Raw genomic sequence first — 21,754 nt, forward strand, 5'->3', positions numbered from 1 at the left:
AAATGAAAGTAGGGTTCAGGGTGATTCTTGAGTCATCTGAGTGTTCGTGGCTTGGCTGGTAGTGTCCTCAGCTCATATATTGAGGGACCACGGATCGCTTCCCGGCACAAATGAAACGTTAAACATACTTCTTTACACCTGTTGTCCCTTTTCACCTAGCAGTAAGTACCTGGTGTGTTGCGGGTCGCATCCTGGGTAGAAAATTTAAGGACAGTAGTGGAAATAAGGGAGTCCCGGATACACGCTGATTAACCCTCCTTCGGGTTAATAATCCCAACAAATTTTTCTCATTTTCTCTTTGTTTCTGTCGAATCTGTCATGAGTGACATTTTATAGAAAGTTCCTGTGGCTTATTTCTACTGGGGCCCTTTAATCCTCTTCCCTTCCCCATGATGTAACCCATGCCAGACACTTAACACCCAAATACTTACTACTAGGAGAACAGGGAAGCCGGTATAAGGGAACATGCGCAGCGTTTCTGCTCGTTCAGGGTTGAACCTCAGTATGAGTTGAGGCCGCTACCAAGTGAGCCACGAGCATGCCGTAAGTTTCAGACGAAGATTCTTGGCTGTCTTGTTTACGAGGTACAGATCCGCTTCATACCTAAAACAAAGTCAGATTTCACTTCCTGGCCATCAACTCCAGCAGTGTTAAGTTTGGTACACTCATTCCCACCCATCAACTCCAGCAGTGTTAAGTTTGGTACACTCATTCCCACCCATCAACTCCAGCAGTGTTAAGTTTGGTACACTCATTCCCACCCATCAACTCCAGCAGTGTTAAGTTTGGTACACTCATTCCCACCCATCAACTCCAGCAGTGTTAAGTTTGGTACACTCATTCCCACCCATCAACTCCAGCAGTGTTAAGTTTGGTACACTCATTCCCACCCATCAACTCCAGCAGTAATTTCATGCTCTCTAGAGACCGGTATTCTCTGTGCTTTCTCAGTAGCTAATGTAATCTGTCATCACCTGCCTCAGGCAGACATCTCACTAAGTTAATGGTTGACATTGAAGAAGTCGGTGCCATCCGTCCCCTCCTCTGGTTGATGCTCCGTCCTCCTCTGGTTGATGCTCCGTCCTCCTCTGGTTGATGCTCCGTCCTCCTCCTCTGGTTGATGCTCCTCAAGCAGTGGATGCCCCCTCCTCTGGTTTATGCTTCTCAGGCAGTGGATGCCCCCTACTCTGGTTTATGCTTTTCAGGCAGTGGATGCCCCCTACTCTGGATGATGCTCAGATGCTCATCAGGCAGTGGATGCCACCTCCTCTGATTTATGCCTTTCAGGCTGGATGGCCCCTCCTCTGGTTGTTGCTTATTTGGCAGTGGATGCCTCCTCTGGTTGATTCTCCTCTGGCAGTGGATGCCCCCCTCCTCTGGTTGATTCTCCTCTGGCAGTGGATGCCCCCCTCTTCTGGTTGATGCTCCTCTGGCAGTGGATGCCCCCTCCTCTGGTTGATGCTCCTCTGGCAGTGGATGCCCCCCTCTGGTTGATGCTCCTCTGGTAATGGATGCCCCCTCTGGTTTATGCTTCTCAGGCAGTGGATGCCCCCTCCTCTAGTTGATGCTCATCAGACAGAGGATGCCCTCTCCTCTGGTTGGTTCTCATCAAACAGTGGCCTGGTGGCTAAAGCTCCCGCTTCACACACGGAGGGCCCGGGTTCGATTCCCGGCGGGTGGAAACATTTCGACACGTTTCCTTACACCTGTTGTCCTGTTCACCTAGCAGCAAATAGGTACCTGGGTGTTAGTCGACTGGTGTGGGTCGCATCCTGGGGGACAAGATTAAGGACCCCAATGGAAATAAGTTAGACAGTCCTCGATGGCGCACTGACTTTCTTGGGTTATCCTGGGTGGCTAACCCTCCGGGGTTAAAAATCCGAACGAAATCTTATCTTAACTTAATGCCCCCCTCCTCTGGTTGATGCTCATCAGACAGTGAATGCCCCCCTCCTCTGGTTTAAGCTTCTTAGGCATTGGATGCCCCATCCTCTGGTTTATGTTCCTCAGGCAGTGGATGCCCCATCCTCTGGTTCATGTTCGTCAGACAGTGGATGCCCCATCTAGTGTTTGATGCTCCTCAGGCAGTGGATGCCCCATCCTCTGGTTTATGCTCCTCAGGCAGTGGGTACCCCATCCTCTGGTTTATGCTCCTCAGGCAGTGGATGCCCCACCTCTGGTTTATGTTCCTCAGACAGTGGATGCCCCATCCTCTGGTTTATGTTCCTCAGGCAGTGGATGCCCCATCCTCTGGTTTATGCTCCTCAGGCAGTGGATGCCCCATCCTCTGGTTTATGTTCCTCAGGCAGTGGATGCCCCATCCTCTGGTTTATGTTCCTCAGGCAGTGGATGCCCCATCCTCTGGTTGATACTTCTCAGGCAGTGGATGCCCCACCTCTGGTTTATGCTCCTCAGGCAGTGGATGCCCCATCCTCTGGTTTATGTTCCTCAGGCAGTGGATGCCCCATCCTCTGGTTTATGTTACTCAGGCAGTGGATGCCCCATCCTCTGGTTTATGTTACTCAGGCAGTGGATGCCCCATCCTCTGGTTTATGCTCCTCAGGCAGTGGATGCCCCATCCTCTGGTTTATGCTCCTCAGGCAGTGGATGCCCCATCCTCTGGTTTATGTTCCTTACGCAGTGGATGCCCCATCCTCTGGTTTATGCTCCTCAGGTAGTGGATGCCCCATCCTCTGGTTTATGTTCCTCAGGCAGTGGATGCCCCATCCTCTGGTTGATACTTCTCAGGCAGTGGATGCCCCATCCTCTGGTTTATGCTCCTCAGGTAGTGGATGCCCCATCCTCTGGTTTATGCTCCTCAGGTAGTGGATGCCCCATCCTCTGGTTGATACTTCTCAGGCAGTGGATGCCTTTCCTTCCCTTCCTCTTCCCCGCTTTTTCACTCCCCAATCTTTTTCTACGTACGTCTTTCCATTATCATGTGTTTCATTACTCAAGACGTTCGCTCGCTCATCACCATACTTAATGACCATAACCTTGTACAACAAAATAAGTTAAAAAATGAAAACGAAAAGTCGCGAATACAATGAAAGGAAAAGCTGATGAATCCATAAAATGAAAAGTTCTCTCATCCGTCATTCACGAGTCATGCATCTCAACTCAATCACTATGCAATTGACAAAGCAGTTTACTCTTCCTCTCCTCACCTTCCTTCAACTCAAATTCAACCCTTCCTCCACTACAGGTCCCCTGCATCCATATCATTGTCCAGCCCCCACCACATGCCCCCGTCCTCCAGATCATAAGCGCCCTCCACCACAAGATCCCTCCCATTACCGTTGCACTGTCATCTGTGTAGTCAAAATAGATCTCATCAAAGATAACCCCTCAAGGGAGGTCCTTGACGCTGGTGAGGGGCTCTTGATCTAGGGAACTTGATCTGTGCTCTAGTTCCCTGAATTAAGCCTGAATACCATCCACATCCCCCCCACGCAGGCGCTGTATAATCCTGCGGGTTTAGCGCTTCCCCCTTGATTATTATAATAATCATCAAAGATAAATCGTAGCTATTAATAATAAATGAGCTGTGATGATTGGACGAAGAGTGTGTTAATGCATGATATACCAGAAGGAACGAAAGAAATGCTGATGACACCAAGAATGAAGTTTGAGAGGAATGGAAGAATAATGGACGCGGTGAGTGAGGAAAGAGCCTGAAACATCCCAGGCATATATGTTTCATTGTGAACGGCATTCTCAAGCAAGATCAGCATTACTATAACATGTCACTTAAACAGTCTTCTGCTATCTTTTTTTCTTGTTCTCTAACCACTCACTATCAACATCCCCTCCCAGTATTCACCATCAGTACCCAATAACAACCATAACCAAACCAACGAGGCAAGACTTGACGCAGGAGGCTAGCTATTCAGCACTGGTATTAAACCTCTCCCACAGCAGGATGTCAGAGTAAGAGAGAGCAGTCAAGGGTGACTTAAGATAGTGTTACCCTCCCGCAGGTAATGAAGGGTAACTAGTGTTACTCTCTCACAGCAGATTTTTTTCGGAGTTTTAATCAGGAGGGTTAGCTACCCAAGATAACCCAATAAAGTGAGTATGTCGTGGGAGACTGCCTCATTTCCAATGTGGTTCTTTACTCTTCTTCCCCAGGATGCGACTCAAACACCGGGTACCTATTTCATGCTAGGTGAACAGGGTAGGTGAAAGGAAACATTCCCAACATTTCACCCTTGCCGGGGATCAGTCCTCTGTTTTTTAGTATATGAGCTGAGAATGCATTATTATTATAATCAAAAAGAAGCGCTAAGCCACAAGGACTATACAGCGCTGCAGGGCAGGAAGGAAGCGAGGGCATCAGGTGGCAAAAGGGAGATGGATGAGTAATAGGTTACGGATAACAGCGGGGTAGTGGATGGTGAAAGGGTAAAGGGCAGCAAGAGACTGAACTAGAAAGGGCTGAGGGGAGTGCGAAAAGTATCATCAGAGTTTGTGGAGTAAATCAGTCGTTGTCAAGAAGTCAATGAGAGAGTCAGGATTAAAGGAGGGTCCATCAGCAAGAAGGGAAGGTAAAGAGAGAGTAGTAGAACGAAGACGACATTGGAGGTAAATTCTGCTTGCTCGTTGATAGAGAGGGCAGTCTAACAGAATGTGGCTAATCGATACTGGAACTTGACACTGCTCACAGAGAGGAACAGGGTGCCTCTCCATGAGATACCCATGAGTAAGACGAGTGTGGCCAATGCGAAGGCGGGAGAGAGTGGTCTCCCAACCTCGGCACTGATGACAAGAAGACGGCCAGTAACCTATGCTCGGTTTAATAGAATGAAGTTTGTTACCGAGCAGAGTTGACCAACGTTGTTGCCAACGGGTGCGAAGGTGGGTAGCTATTGTAGCAAAATAGTCCAGAAATGGAACACCTCGATAGGAAATCGGTAGGTCATGTACTGCTGACCGCGCAGCAGTGTCTGCCTGTTCATTGCCCTGCACGTCGACATGACCAGGGACCCAACAAAAAACAATATCTTTATGTTTGGTAGAGATACGGCATAGCCAAAGTTGGATACAGAGAACTAGGGGATGAGATGTATCAAATTTTCGTATAGCCTGTAGAGCACTAAGGGAGTCTGAGACTACTACAAATGATGACACAGGCATAGATGCGATACTAATAAGTGCTGCAAGAATGGCATACAGTTCAGCAGTAAAAATGCTAGCTGAAGATAGTAAATGCCCCTGCACGACGCTGTCCGGAAACACTGCTGCGAATCCGACGCCGTCTGAAGACTTAGAGCCATCTGTGTACACAGCGGTGGCATGAGAATGGGAGTGGAAGTGATCAAGAAAAAGAGAGCGGGAAGCCACCGTAGGCAGTTGAGCTTTTGAGCAAGGGAGTGAGAAAGAACAGACCCGAACAGCTGGAACTTCCCAGGGGGTTAGGGAAAAGTGAGATGCTACATGAACATATAAAGGTGGTAACTGAAGGGAAGACAAGAGTGAATGTAGGCGAAGAGAAAAGGGACGGAGCAAACAGGGGCGGTGAACGAATAAAGAATGTCTACTAATATCGGTGACCATTCTATAAATGGAAGGATTGTGTAGATCGTGAGAGCGTACATAGTAGCGAAGGCAATGGGCATCACGGCGATCAGACAAGGATGGAACATTCGCTTCTGTACAGAGGCTCTCAACAGGGGAAGAGCGAAAAGCACCAAGGCACAAACGTAATCCTTGGTGATGGATAGAGTTAAGGCTAGAGAGAGTAGCAGGAGAGGCCACGGAATAAATCTGGTCACCATAATCGAGTTTCGATAAAACGAGGGCTGAATGTAGGCGAAGCAGAGTTCGACGATTAGCTCCCCAGGAAAGATGAGCAAGGGTTTTAAGAAGGTTTAGCCGGCTGTGACAAGTTGCCTTCAGAGAGGTAATGTGAGGTTTCCAGGATAACCGATGGTCAAAGAGAAGGCCTAGAAACCTGACTGTATCACGTTCGGGGATACGGGAGCCATAGAGATACAAAGGATGATCGGAGATAACAGAGCGTCTAGTGAAAGTAATTTGGTGAGTTTTGGTACTTGAAAATTTAAACCCATGCGTGGTGGCCCAAGTGGAAACACGGTCGACCGCATGCTGGAGAGAAACTGCAATAAGGCGACAGTCAGCACCTGCACAAGCAATAGCGAAGTCATCAACATAGAGTGATGACCAAATATTGGGTGGAAGAACAGAGGCCAAATCATTTATAGCAAGGAGAAAAAGTGTTGTGCTTAGAACACATCCCTGAGGGACACCTTCAGCTTGGACGAAGTCCGGGGAAGGAACATTATTGACTCGAACACGGAAATGTCTGTCAGTTAAAAAGTTCTTAAGGAAGGATGGTAGATTGCCTCGGAGGCCTAAGGAATGGGCCTGGGCCAAAATATTATACCTCCAAGTTGTGTCATATGCCTTCTCAAGGTCAAAAAATATGGCAATAACCGAGTGATTATTCGCAAAGGCATTACGAACATACGTATCCAAGCATAGTAAGGGGTCTATGGTAGAACGACCCTTATGAAAGCCATATTGACTAGCGGAGAGACTGTTGTGTGTCTCTAAATACCATATTAAACGTCGATTTACGAGACGTTCCATCACTTTGCAAACTGCACTAGTAAGAGCGATGGGGCGATAGTGGGAGGCATCATGTCCTGTAGTACCCGGTTTGCGGAAAGGGAGAACAATGGCAGATTTCCACAGCTGGGGAAGAACTCCTTGTGCCCAAATAAGATTGAAGAGGTGTAAGAGGACTACAAGGGCTGACCGATGTAAATGTTGTAACATACGAATATGAATGTCGTCAGGCCCAGCTGCCGATGATCGGCAAGCTGAGAGCGTTGCCTCCAGTTCTTGAAGTGTAAAAGGCACATTATACTGTTCTTCTCTGAGAGAAGAAAAGTCCAAGGGTACTAACTCTCTGGCAGACTTTGAGGAAAGAAACGAGGGGCATAGATGGAGCCCTCGGGAAATACGGACCAGATGTGTGCCAAGTTCAATGGCAATGTCGAGAGGGTTTGCTACATCAACACCAGCAACCCGTAGAACAGGAGCCGGGTCAGGAGAGTATTTACCACTCAATTTCCTCACTTTTTTCCAGACTGCACTCATAGAAGAAGCAGAGGTGATGGTGGAAACAGTCTCGCCAACAAGTGCGTTTAGCTTCACGGATGACACGGCGAGCGATTGCACGCTTCTGCTTAAAATCAAGAAGTCTCTCAGCGGTTCTATTGTACCGGTACCTGCCCCATGCAGCATGTTTCAAACGTACTGCACGAGCACAAGCAGGAGACCACCAAGGCACGCACTTCTGAGAATGCCTGCCTGAGGTTTGGGGTATAGAATGAGAAGCTGCGGTATAAACTGACGTTGAGAAGATGTGTAGGAGCTCATCAATGGAGGATGAAGAAGGAACCTCACTAAAAGCAGTGAGGTGTGAGTAAAGATCCCAATTTGCCCGATCAAATTGCCAGCGAGGGCTACGGAAAGGTGGTGAATAGGAAGGAGAAGTAAGAATGATCGGAAAATGATCGCTGTCATGTAAGTCTGGTAGAACAGACCAGGTGAAGTCTAGTGCAGTGGAGGAAGAGCAGACTGATAGATCGATGCAAGAGAGAGTATGAGTACGAGGATCAAAATGGGTGGGAGTACCCGTATTTAAAACATGGAGGGGGTGAGAGGCGAGAAAAGCCTCCAACTGGATGCCACGTGAGTCACAATGAGACCCCCCCAGAGGAAATGGTGGGCATTAAAATCACCAAGTAACAGAAGTGGTGGCAGTAAGGATGAAACAAGAAAGGCAATATCCGGGATAGATAATGTCCGAGAAGGAGAGAGATATAAAGAACATATTGTAAACCACTTATTCAAGTGGATACGGGCTGCAGTGTAATGCAGCGAGGTATGGACAAATAGTTGACAGTACGGAATACCATTGCGTAGAAGAAGGGCACTTTCATTAAAGGTCCCATCTGAGAAAGGATCCGAAGAATACAATAAATTATAGCCTGAGATAGGTTGGAAAACAGCCGAGTGTAATTTTGGTTCTTGTAAGCAAGCACCAACAGGGGAAAACCTGGAAAGCAACATCTGAAGCTCACCCCGATTACCCCTGAGGCTGCGGATATTCCACTGTAAATAGGCCATGATTGGCGATGAAGAAAATACCAGGAATCTGTAGGTAAAGGCACCTACGGACTAGAGGGGTTAGAAAAGTCAACGTGTGGTGGCATTGGAAGACGTTCAAGTAGCGAAGGAATGGAGCGTTGACAAGAATGGGGTTGTGAAGATGGAGGAGAAGGAAGAGAAGGAACAGGAAGTGAATCAGTGTCCATGGAAGGTTTAGTCTCTGCAATATATTCTGAAATGGCTTCAAGTGTTTCTGAATTCAAAGATGTATGGGAGACCATATTGGAGATAGGAGGAGGGTGAGTAAAGATTGGGACAGTAATGGACTGTACCAAAGTAGAGGGGGAGGGAAGAGTGTAAGGGACTGGAGATGAAGTGTGAGGGGGGGGGACAGAAGAGGCAGAAACCTGGGAGGTGGCAGAAGAGGGAGAAACTTGGGAGGGGACGGGGTGGAAGGCATGTACGAGGAGGAGGGTGAATCTCCACACTTGTAATAGAGCCAGAGAGAGGGGAAGAACTAGGTACAGAGACTGGAAAGGTAAAGTGTGGAGGTGGAAGAAGGGAAGGAAGGGGCAAAGAAGATTTGAGCAATGTGGATTTTTTGGACTTCTGAGTAGAGGGGCGATTGGTATTAGGTGTCGTACGAGGTCTTGTCAATACTGGGGCTTGTGAGGAAGGATGCGAAGATGTGAGAACAGACTGAGTTGTAGTCGGGACGTCAGAGCCAAGGACAGCAAAAGGATTAGATGCCGTAGTGGCTATGGGAGGGGTAATAACAGAGGAGGCTGCAGAAGATGAGACCCCAGAAGTGGGGGGATGTTTGGAAACACGAGAATAAGAAACACGGGGTAGTCTCCCTTGGAGGCGGAGATGAGTAACTGCCATAGCATAAGGGAGACCTTCTGCCTCTTTGAGGCAACGGATTTCACGTTCATTTAAGTAGACCTGGCAACGGCGGGAGTACGAAGGGTGAGCTTCATTACAATTAAGACAAGATGGAGGTTGACTGCAAGATGTATTAGAATGGTCGTCGGCACCACAGACTGGGCATTCGGCCATAGATCTGCAATATTTCGCTGGGTGGCCAAAACGCCAGCAATTTCTACATTGTTGCGGTGTAGGTATCACATTTTGAACTTGTAACCGATGTCCCGCGACATATACAGAGGACGGGAGTTCTCGGCTGTCAAAAGTTAAACGAGCCACATTGCAAGGGTAACGTCTCCGCCCCCGGGCAGGAAGCACATAAGTGTCTACTTTGAGGATTGGGAGATCCTGGAGTTCCAGCTGTTCAAAAATGTCATTGCCACATGACTGGAAATTCTGTTGGACTATGGTATGGGGCAGAATGACAGTACCACTACAAGAATTGAGAGAAAGATGTTTTTCAATAGTGATAGGAGTAGTATCGATATTCGAAAGGAGAGAAAGATCATGAGCTTAGGTAGCATTCTGGACAGTGATGATGCGCATACCGCTCTTGAGAGCATGAAATGAAATATCTCTACCAACATGACGCAGGAGCGCTTTGCCAATACTATGGTCAGAAAGGTAGGCAGAAGAAGAAGTCGGTCTTAAAGTAAAGAATTTAGTCCATTGTGTGGTCCGAAACTGAGCGTGGAGAGGGAGTGCTTGGCGTGTCGGTCTTTTCCAAGTAGAATGGGAAGGTAACAAAGGAGCATCATCAGGAGATTGACGTTGGCGTTTAGGAGTAGGACCGGAGTTGGTCCGGCGTAAAATGGGCGGGCGATTCGAAAATTGCCGTACTGTAGAGGGAGAAGCCGGAAGCATAGTCAAAGGAGAGCGGAGTTCAGACAAATCGAAGGAGTCAGTCGAAGCTCCGGTACCTGAAGCGGGTGAGGAAACAGCACCAGCAAGAGGTACAGGGGCATCAGGAGTGTCCGAAGAGTGGTCTAAACACAAGGCAGGGTCAGAATGGGGTGCGATATCAAGAAGGGGCCTGGGGGTAGTGGGTTCATGGACTAGGGCTGCCATGGTTAGGTTACTCTTTTGCTTTTTGTTTTTAAGAAAAAAAAAGAAGAAAATAAAAATAAAAGAAAGAATAAAAAAAGGGGGGAGCGGGGAGGAATAGTTCCCAGGAGGAATGAAAGGGCCGGAAATCTCCCTCCGCGCCCAAGAGGACCTCAGCACCGCTAGTAGCGCAGATGCAGCATGGAACCCGTGCCATACCCTACCCTTCATGCCAGTAAACCAGCAATCCGGGATAGCAACCTCACATCTGCCGAGCTACCTCGGTGGACAAAAGAGAGGGCAGCCGGATATCTGCCACAAAGCATACCTCCTTCGGCCACCACCCCCGGAATCCGAAAGGTGGCTTCCAGAGATACACCCGTCGCCCGAAAGACACCCAAAGCTACTCCGGGATACTGGAGAGGGATCGGGACATCCCCAGGCAATCCAGATTCCACGGCAAACTACGCCACTGCCAAGAACCTCAACGGAATGGGATGGACCCCGGTGTCCTTTCCCCTACCTAGGAACTAGCGCGCCTGTGGGAGAAATCCCAAAGGCCAAAAAGAGGAAGGGCAAAAGGGAGGGGTGAGGAGGAGGAGGAATGGAAAAAGGGGAGGATGGGGAGGATGGGATAGGGGAGGGGAGAATGGGGGGTAATTAGGTTCGGTCTGAGGAAGAAGACCGACAGGGCTAATTCCTCAGACCAAGAGCCTCTTCACCACGCCAAGGAGCCCCCCTTGAAGAGGTCTCAGTATTCTTTGGAGAAAGAGCTTAGATCTAGCTGAAATACCGGAGGCCTTAAAGAGTGCAGACATAGCTCCTTTACACAAGGGAGGTAGTAGAGCACTAGCTAAAAATTACAGACCAGTAGCCCTAACCTTTCCCATCATAAAAATCTTCGAAAGAGTGATGAGACGGCAGGTTACAAATTTCATGGACCAGCACAACCAACATAACCCCGAACCAGCATGGTTTTAGAGCAGGACGATCATGTCTGTCACAGCTGCTGAACTATTATGACAGAATTACGGAGGCACTGGAAGACGACCAAAACGCAGATGTGATTTACACAGATTTTGCAAAGGCGTTTGACAAATGCGATCATGGAGTGATAGCGCACAAAATGAAGGCCATGTGCATTACGGGGAAGATAGGCAGATGGATTTTCGGTTTCCTAACACACAATACACAAAGTAGTAGTGAACAGGGCAAGATCCAGCATCAGCGAGGTCAAAAGCTCAGTGCCCCAAGGCACTGTCCTGGCACCTCTGCTGTTCCTCATCTTCATAGCAGACATAGACAAAAACACCCGGCACACTTTTGTATCATCATTTGCAGATGACACTAAAATAAGCATGAAAGTCAGTACGGTAGAGAACACTGAAAAAGTACAGGAAGACATAAACAGGGTTTTCCAGTGGGCAGTGGAGAACAACATGACGTTCAATGGTGATAAGTTTCAGCTGCTTAGGTATGGAAAGAATGAAGAACTCAAAAGGAGCACTATATACAAAACTCAAGAGGGTCACCAAATAGAACGTAAGGAACACGTAAAAGACCTAGGAATAATTATGTCAGCCGACCTTTCTTTTAAAGACCATAACAAGACAAAGATCACGACAGCCAGGAAGATGACGGGGTGGGTATTGAGAACTTTCAAAACAAGGGAAACAATGCCGATGGTGACACTCTTCAAATCGCTAGTGCTCCCTCACTCAGAATATTGCTCGGTGCTGACGGCCCCGTTCATGGCAGGAGAAATATCGGAGCTGGAACAAATACAGAGATCGTTTACGGCTCACATTGAGCCAGTAAAGCACCTAAACTACTGGGAACACCTGCAAGTCTTGAACATGTACTCATTGGAGCGGAGAGAGAGAGAGAGAGAGATACATGATAATATATACCTGGAAGGTACTCGAGGGCTTGGTCCCAAATCTGCACACTGCCATAACAACATACTGGAGTGAGAGATATGGGAGGAAGTGTAAAATAAACCCAGTGAGGAGCAGGGGTGCGGTGGGGACAATAAGGGAACACTGTATCAACATCCGGGGTCCCAGACTTTTCAACATCTTACCAGAAGATATCAGAAACACTGCTGGAACACGTGTTGAAGCCTTCAAGAGGAAACTAGAAAGTATCTTCACCAGGTGCCAGATCAATCAGGCTGTGATGGATATGTGGGGCAGCGGGCCTCCTCCAGCAACAGCCTGGTTGACCAGGCGAGCACCAGACGAGCCTGGCCCATGGCCGGGCTCAGAGAGTAGATATACTCTCGAAATTTTTCAAAGGTATATCAAAGGTACTCCTAAACTGCCTCTACAAGAGTACTTCTTGTTCTTATTATAAAATCAGCCACTGTTGTTGGAGTAGTGTGGTTGTCATTATAAAGGTACGGGATGCGGTAGTACCATACCAATATTTTCCAAATTTTCTGTGGAAAAAAAGTGCTGTATAACTCGTATGGGTTTAGTGCTTCCCACGAATATTATTATATTATAATAATAATACTAGGGACAAATGCGACCTTCAGATTTTTCTCCAAATCATTACAGTTCTCTAAGATAAATTAAGGTAGGTGACAAATTAATGATGGAATTAACATTGATAATGAAAAAGTGAAAATGATAAACAAAGTATAGATTAAAAACTGTTCTGTATAATCTTAAAATAATTGGACAAATGAAAAGCTCTGGGATGATAATACAATAAATTGATCACTGGAGCATTATATTAATGGTGTCATGGAGAAATTATTACTTGGGAGTACAGCACAATAACTTCTCCATGACACCATTAATATAATGCTCCAGTGATCAATTTATTGTATTATCATCCCAGAGCTTTTCATTTGTCCAATTATTTTAAGATTATACAGGACAGTTTTTAATCTATACTTTGTTTATCATTAAGCTTTCATTTTTTTCATTATCAATGTTAATTCCATCAAAGTCTGTGTATACTACATCCGCATTTTGTCTTCTAGAGCATCCAGGACCTTGTCATAGTGATCCAGTAGTTGGGACAGACAGGAGTGACCTGCTCTAAACTCATGTTGCCCTGAGTTGTGTCACTGATGGCTATCTAGATGAGTGGCGATCTTGCTTCTTAAAACCCTTTCAAAGATTTTTATGATATAGGAACCTTCAAAACTAGGGACGCCAAGGCCATGATGATTCTCTTCAAATCGCTTGTGCTCTCTAGGCTGGAATATTGCTGTACACTAACGGCCCCCTTCAAGGCTGGCGACATTGCAGACCTGGAGAGTGTACAAAGAACTTTCAGGGCACACATACGTGCGATAAGGCACCTAAACTACAGGGAACGGTTGAAGGTCCTTGATCTGTATTCCCTCGAACGCAGGCGAGAGAGATACATGATAATATGCACTTGGAAGGTCCTGGAGGGATTGGTACCAAACCTGCACACGAAAATCCATATGAAAGCAAAAAACTCGGCAGGAGATGCAACATTCCCCCGATGAAAAGCAGGGGCTCCACGAGTACACTGAGAGACAACACAGTAAGTGTCCGGGGCCCAAGACTGTTCAATTGCCTCCCAGCATACATAAGGGGGATTACCAATAGACCCCTGGCTGTCTTCAAGAAGGCACTGGACAGGCACCTAAAGTCAGTACCTGACCAACCGGGCTGTGGTTCGTACGTCAGCTTGCGTGTGGCCAGCAGTAACAGCCTGGTTGATCAGACCCTGATCCACCATGAGATCTGGTCTCAAACCTGGCCGCGGGGGCGTTGACCCCCGAAACCTTCTCCAGGTAAACTCCAGGTAGGACGTTAGTGCTATCGGTCTGTAGTTCTTTGCTGTTGCTTTACTGCCTCCTTTGTGGAGAGGGCTGTCTGTTGTTTTTATCAGCTGTGGGACGACCCCTGTGTCCATGCTCCCTCTCCATAGGATGTTAAAAACTTCTTGCAGTTCTTGAACACAGAGTTCCGTGAGTCTGGGCCTGGGGCAGAGTTCATGGGCATGTCATTTATTGCCTTTTCGAAGTCATTTGGCGTCAGGGTAATATCAGATAGGTTCGAATCTACCAAGTTTTGTCTCTCTCATAAATAAATCATTGAGGTCATCGACTCTCAGTTTAGTTAGTGGCTCGTTTAAAACCGAGTCATATTGGGACTTGCGTAACTCACTCATTTCCTTTCTGTCATCTGTGTAGGACCCATCTCGTTTAAGTTGTTCTCGACTTTGGAAAGTCGAAAAAATGGTCAGAAAATTATTCATAAGAAGTATCATTATATCTGATCTTATATCTTCAAATAGGTATCACAGGTAGGCCAGAGACCACAATTTCCTTTCTCACAGGGTATATACATGAAGAGGTGTATGTCTCTCTTGAAAGTTTAATCCCTATTTTAAGTATTAAGTGTTATAGCCTGGTAGTGAACAGTTTACGTGCAACACTATAGTCCTTGTGTAGTCGATAGGGTTTTTAAGCCCCATAACCTGCTCTGTTTCAACGGGGTGCCCACAGTGCTCTTGTGGGTAAACTATGGTTTGCAAACCTGCCGATTTTGTTGTTGACAAGACGGGTTGGTAACAGTTTAGAAACTTGCACATATATGAAGGTCGGTCAAAAGTCGAGATTAAGGTCACACTACCCGTCATTAGAACACTTCACAAGAGTCAGTGAAGGAACCATTAAGGTTTTGTTCATGTTAATCTAGACGTCAAGGTCGCAGCCAAGAGGATGAAGGACGCGAAGCGATACCTGATACGAGGACAGGTGTTCTCAAGCCACTGTCAAAATGCGTATCTCTTACCGTCATATGGCATATTGACAGCCCTCTTTCTTTGACATTACATTATTTACTGTAATCTTCACCTCTCCCATCTCCAGTCGGAAGTTTTGTGATGTCCTGATCACCAATGTATGTGAAGTTTATTTATATTTAGTAATTGTTACCAGTATTAAGTTATCGTCAACAATGTAAGATTGTTATTATCAATGTTATTACAAATTTTAAGTTATTATTAAGTTATATTATTTAACTTTAAATAATTTTCTGTTATGATACGGTTTGATGTTTTCTTTGGATTATTTGTCGCTTAGTCGCTCTTGCCCGTGTTAATGTAGTGTCAGGTATAAAATTTTGGGATTAGTTCTTAGGTTAAATTGCTACACACTTAAATCTCAATATCAATCTTTCTCTCTCTCTCTCATATATATATATATATATATATATATATATATATATATATATATATATATATATATATATATATATATATATATATATATATATATAACCACATGATTGTGACTCCCACACGTGGGGGTAAACATGCTTGACCTTGTCTCCGCTACGGATTGCGATCATATGTATCCGGGAAAGTGGGAAAAAACAATTGCGAACAGTGATCACATTATAACACGTTCCAGGATGAATATTAACTGACACCTCAAGGGAGGCCCCCTGTTTCCTCTCGTCCCATAACATATGTAAATAAACATAAGAGTGTACAGAGAACAAAAGAATTCATACCATCATTTAAGGAAGAAACAGATGAAGAAATACATCACTAAACATATTTTCACTCATCGGACATGTCTATGGGGTGACCTACAAATCTTCAAGAAATGAAACAAGTTCGAAATACTCAAGTATGAAGATGTGTTGAAGTGCACTGTGATAAAACTACATGAAGCGTTGGTTTGAAAATCTGTGGTACGAGGTTTAACACGAATGTTGATAACGGCTTTATCATAGAGTTGTTGAGTACTTGAATGAGACACTGGCAACACTTTCGTATCTTCGTGGATCAGGTAGCTTGTTTTCCCGTAGGTTAGGTAGCCCTATTTTTTCGTAGGTTAAGCAACCCTGTTTCCTCGTAAGTCACGTAGCACTGTTTCCTCGTAGGTCAGGTGATCCCATCTAACCACACAGGCTGCAGAAAGTACAGCAGTTACTACCAGACAAATTAGAGTAATCGCTTAGCATGTTGAAGGTCTTCAAAAAGAATATGGGTACCATTAAATTTACGTTACATTAATGAAAGAGAATGTTCTTAGTCATAACAGGTAACAGCTGGAAAACAAATGACAAAACACCAAAATAAAGTAAATAACTCAGAGAATGATACAGGGTTACCACTTGCCCGTGCTTCTGAGCTTACCACACTATACACTGTGAGGGGTAAATGAGTCACTGGTATAGGTCGTTTATGTTGGCTTGAGGTGCTGCCTCCGGATCACCCTTGGAACTATCCTGGTGGCTGTTACGTTGTAACAGCCACCATGATAGTTCCCAGAGTGATTCATTTACGCCTTACAGGATGTATAGTGTGGCAAACTCAGCAGTACGGCCCAGTGGTGACCTTGGCAAATTCCAACTACTCCGTTATGGAAAACTGGAGGAGATAATAACTAGAACAGAGTATACTACTGACTCCGGCCATACAATAGGGCGGAAAAATAATGTAAGGGACCTGGGAGTAGTAATGTCTGAGGATCTCACTTTCAAGGATCACAACAGTGCCACGATCGCACGTGCAAAGAAAATGATAGGATGGATAATGAGAACTTTCAAAACGAGAGATGCCAAGCCCATGATGATCCTTTTCAAATCACTTGTTCTCTCTAGGCTGGAATACTGCTGTACATTAACATCTCCATACAAAGCAGGTGAAATCGCAGATCTAGAGAGTGTACAGAGATCCTTTACTGCACGTATAAGTTCTGTCAAGCACCTTAACTACTGGGAACGCTTGGAAGCACTTGACCTGTACTCGTTGGAACGCAGGAGGGAGAGATATATCATAATCTACACTTGGAAAATCTTGGAAGGAATGGTCCCAAATCTGCACACAGAAATCACTCCCTACGAAAGTAAAAGACTGGGCAGGCGATGCAAAATGCCGCCAATAAAAAGTAGGGGCGCCATTGGTACACTAAGAGAAAACACCATAAGTGTCCGGGGCCCAAGACTGTTCAACAGCCTCCCATCAAGCATTAGGGGAATTGCAAATAAACCCCTGGCTGCCTTCAAGAGGGAGCTGGACAGATACCTAAAGTCAGTGCCGGATCAGCCGGGCTGTGGCTCGTACGTCGGACTGCGTGCGGCCAGCAGTAACAGCCTAGTTGATCAGGCCCTGATCCATCGGGAGGCCTGGTCATGGACCGGGCCGCGGGGGCGTTGATCCCCGGAATAACCTCCAGGTAACCTCCAGGTGGCTTGGTGTACAGAGCAGTCACAGGTTGGTGAACCATCCGGGAGTTGCCAGCAGTCTGGAAACTTTGGCTGTGCATTTTGCGTGTGATTTAGTAGCTTCATGCTGCTGTAAATTGCTCGTGGTTCACTTCAAGGCTTCTCATTATTTTCTGATTCAATGGGTCTTAAAGGTTTACATAAGACATCATGGCGGCTACTGAACGTTTTTTAAATTACGTAAATGAGTCGTTTTTTGCGTTTTTACCAGCAGATATTTTATTATTCTTAGAAATAATTTCTTATTTTGGCCTACAGGAGTAGTTTATTTTATTGTGTTTGTGTAACCGATTTTTAATGTCATGCATGATAATGTCATGCATGATTTTCAAGATTATTCTTGCCACCACCTGTGTAGAGTGTATTATTCCTGCCATCACCTGTGTAGAGTGCATTATTCCTGCCATCACCTGTGTAGAGTGTATTATTCCTGCCATCACCTGTGTATAGTGTATTATTCCTGCCATCACCTGTGTATAGTGTATTATTCCTGCCATCACCTGTGTAGAGTGTATTATTCCTGCCATCACCTGTGTAGAGTGTATTATTCCTGCCATCACCTGTGTAGAGTGTATTATTCCTGCCATCACCTGTTGTTATCAGTGACGTGTATATCTACTTGTTAAGAGGTGTATAAACTCCCTTTTTAGTGGATGTATATACCCCTTCCTTGACAGTGAATGTGTGTATTTCCTTGACAGTAGATGGGCACGTTCTCCTGTCGGTGGTTAGATATACCCCTTGTTAGTGGGTGGATATTTAATTTCCTGGCTTATAGAACACAAAAAGTAATGGTAAAAAAGAGGTACAATCAGGAGCTGCTATAGTGAAAAGGTCTGTTCCCAACTGTTTTGCGCATTCTCATATGTGACATAGACATGAACCATAGATAGCACTGTAGCATACTTTGTACATAATACTAGAATCTGAATGAGAGTGGCATCCATAGATGATATAAACCTTGATAATTGATACCGACAAAGTAATAAACATGTAATGTTTGGTCTCGTGTCTCTTTAAACCTTCCGTAGAAGACTCGGCGAGATTCCAGACTGATATAAACAAAGTCTTCCCGTAGTTTATTGTTTAATGAAAAGGACTGAGGAAATAAACAAGATAAAAGTACAAGAGAGAAACTCGCATCATTCAACAGAGCTGAAGTGTTTGTGAGAGACCCGAGAGTGATATCTGTGTCACATTCAAGAAGTACAACAATGTTGCTATCGCACCTGAAACAAAAATGATAGGTTGGAAAACTAAAACTTTTAAAACCGAGAAATATCAAACCAATGGTCACTCGTTTTGTTGGAATATCACTATGTACTAATAGCCACCATTAAGGCAGGCGAAATTGTAGAACTTGAAAATGTACATAGAACCTTAATATTATCGATGAATAGTCACACTGCCTTCCTGGCCACATACTTCATAATTTACCTTAAAACTCTGCATGGAATCTGCACTCGCCCATGTAGATCCTTCCTCTTCCTAACTACTCTTCAACTTCTTTCGTTCCCAGTAGTAGTAGTGGTGGCGGCTGCGGTAAGGTGTTCGACAAGCCACATTTAAGTAATAAACACAGCCAAGGTTGTCCAAACTTTCACTATATAATCTGTATCTGTTTTAACTAACATATATTAGGGTTTTAACAGGATTACGAATGGAAACTCTTAAGCTTTACAAGCTAAGAAATAATTACACACAGGTAAACATAATTTAAGTTGGCATTCACACAGTGTAAAAGATGGTGAAGGTGTAGGTGAGAGTGAAGCATTAACTGATGATGATGGTGGAGCCATAAGCGAGACTTAGCCTATCATTTGTTCTGTTCTCAAATATGTTTTGCTTGATATGCTCTAGATGCGAGTCACTAGAGGAGTAAATGAGCGCCGGTAGAGTGATGTTCTTAAGAAAAGTCTAGTTACAATGAAGGTGATAACTGTCCGTCTTGTATCATAGTTACAATGAAAGTGACAATTGCACGTCTTGTGGAATAATACCTAACCTGTGGTTGTCCATAAAGTTAAATCAGATGGGGAAACTTGAGAGCATTAAAATTCCACATACCAGTAAGGTCACCAGCACCTCTCTTATGTTGACACACCTAAATACATCAGTATAAGTTCTAACTTGGAGTTATTCCTCTCTTCCTCTTCTCCCTCCTTCCTCCTTTTTTCTCTCTTTCCTCCTTTTCTCTCAACCTCCTTTCCCTTCCCCGTCCCCTCTCAACTGACCCCTGCCCCGCCCCTTTCCCTCCAGGCATCGAGAAATATATATGACAACCTGGAGCATTGTGACTGTGACCCCAGTGTGTTCAACTGCCATGTTGTGACTGTGACCCCAGTGTGCTTTGTTGGCATGTTAGGGTCATTGATTGCTGGAGAAAGTTCTCTCATATGAAGCCGAGGTAGCAAGGAGGAGGAGGAGGAGGAGTGGGTGGGACTAGGATGGGAGGGGGAGAAGAATGTAGGAGTGGGTGGAACTAGGAGGGGAGGGGGAGAAGAATGTAAGAGTGGTGGAACTAGGAGGGGAGGGGGAGAAGAATGTAAGAGGGTGTACAAGTTGTATTATCAGGTGTATGCGTTGTACTAGCAGGTGTACAGATGTTCTTGTTGACATGTTGGCTTGTGTTGCGTCAGTGTTTCATAGTACCTGACTTGCCATTGGCGTATGTTGCCTTACAGTTAGTTTAATATGTTCATTATGCACCCCATACCCATCCTGTGGGCGGTAGTCAAAAGATTACAGAGGCACATAATTGGTCCAGGGACTGGACTCCAACGTTTTGATAGCTGAGCAAGTTACAGAGGTAATGAACTCACAATTTACAAAGGTAATGAACTCACAATTTACAAAGGTAATGAACTCCAGGTAGGTCTAGTCACAATCATGACAAGTTACAAAGGTATTTACAGATTACAGAGGTACGTAATGAGTCCAGGGACTGGGCGCCCAAAGTTTTGATAGCTGAACTAGGTACCTTACATCAGTGTAGTTTGGCAAGTATTGTGCAAATGCTCGCTCTGTTTGTTCCAAGATTATACACATTGTTGTGTAGTGTGTGCTTGTGTGTGTGTATGTATGTATGTACTCACCTATTTGTACTCACCTATTTGTGGTTGCAGGGGTCGAGTCTTAGCTCCTGGCCCCGCCTCTTCACCGGTTGCTACTGGGCCCTCTCTCTCCCCGCTCCATGAGCTTTATCAAACCTCGTCTTAAAACTGTGTATGGTTCCTGCCTCCACTACGTCATTTTCTAGGCTATTCCACTGCCTTACAACTCTATGACTGAAGAAATACTTCCTACTATCTCTCTGACTCATTTGTGTCTTCAACTTCCAATTTTGGCCTCTTGTTTCTGTGTCCCCTCCCTGGAACATCCTGTCTTTGTCCACCTTGTCTATTCCACGCAGTATTTTATATGTCGTTATCATGTCTCCCCTGACCCTCCTGTCCTCCAGTGTCGTCAGGCCGATTTCCCTTAATCTTTCTTCATAGGACATTCCCCTTAGCTCTGGAACTAACCTTGTATGTATGTGTGTGTGTGTGTGTGTGTGTGTGTGTACTCACCTATTTGTGGTTGCAGGGGTCGAGTCCTAGCTCCTGGCCCCGCCTCTTCACCGGTTGCTACTAGACCCTCTCTCTCCCCGCTCCATGAGCTTTATCAAACCTCGTCTTAAAACTGTGTATGGTTCCTGCCTCCACTACGTCATTTTCTAGGCTATTCCACTGCCTTACAACTCTGTGACTGAAGAAATACTTCCTACTATCTCTCTGACTCATTTGTGTCTTCAACTTCCAATTGTGGCCTCTTGTTTCTGTGTCCCCTCCCTGGAACATCCTGTCCTTGTCCACCTTGTCTATTCCACGCAGTATTTTATATGTCGTTATCATGTCTCCCCTGACCCTCCTGTCCTCCAGTGTCGTCAGGCCGATTTCCCTTAATCTTTCTTCATAGGACATTCCCCTTAGCTCTGGAACTAACCTTGTTGCAAACCTTTGTACTTTCTCTAGTTTCTTGACGTGCTTTATCAAGTGCGGGTTCCAAACAGGTGCTGCATACTCCAGTATGGGCCTGACATACACGGTGTACAGTGTCTTGAATGATTCCTTACTAAGGTGTCGGAATGCTGTTCTCAGGTTTGCCAGGCGCCCATATGCTGCAGCAGTTATCTGATTGATGTGTGCTTCCGGAGACATGCTCGGTGTTATACTCACCCCAAGATCTTTCTCCTTGAGTGAGGTTTGCAGTCTTTGGCCACCTAGCCTATACTCTGTCTGTGGTCTTCTGTGCCCTTCCCCTATCTTCATGACTTTGCATTTGGCAGGATTAAATTCGAGAAGCCATTTGCTGGACCAGGTGTCCAGTCTGTCCAGGTCTCTTTGAAGTCCTGCCTGGTCCTCATCAGA

At 45.5% G+C, this 21,754-nt stretch overlaps 1 protein-coding gene across 1 annotated transcript in view; it reads left to right on the top strand.

Moving 5' to 3' along the window:
• The first annotated feature begins 538 nt into the window (after window positions 1–538).
• CalpC (calpain C) overlaps window positions 539–21,754 on the top strand; it is a 105,735-nt gene continuing 84,519 nt past the window's right edge. The window contains exons 1-3 of the mRNA XM_070083869.1: window positions 539–543; window positions 2,122–2,785; window positions 17,308–17,334. Of these exons, the coding sequence (XP_069939970.1) occupies window positions 539–543; window positions 2,122–2,785; window positions 17,308–17,334 (696 nt within the window). The remainder of the gene's footprint in view (window positions 544–2,121; window positions 2,786–17,307; window positions 17,335–21,754) is intronic.

The sequence above is a fragment of the Cherax quadricarinatus genome, chromosome 11 (assembly GCF_038502225.1).
Source record: "Cherax quadricarinatus isolate ZL_2023a chromosome 11, ASM3850222v1, whole genome shotgun sequence".
In the NCBI taxonomy this organism is placed as follows: Eukaryota; Metazoa; Arthropoda; class Malacostraca; order Decapoda; family Parastacidae; genus Cherax; species Cherax quadricarinatus.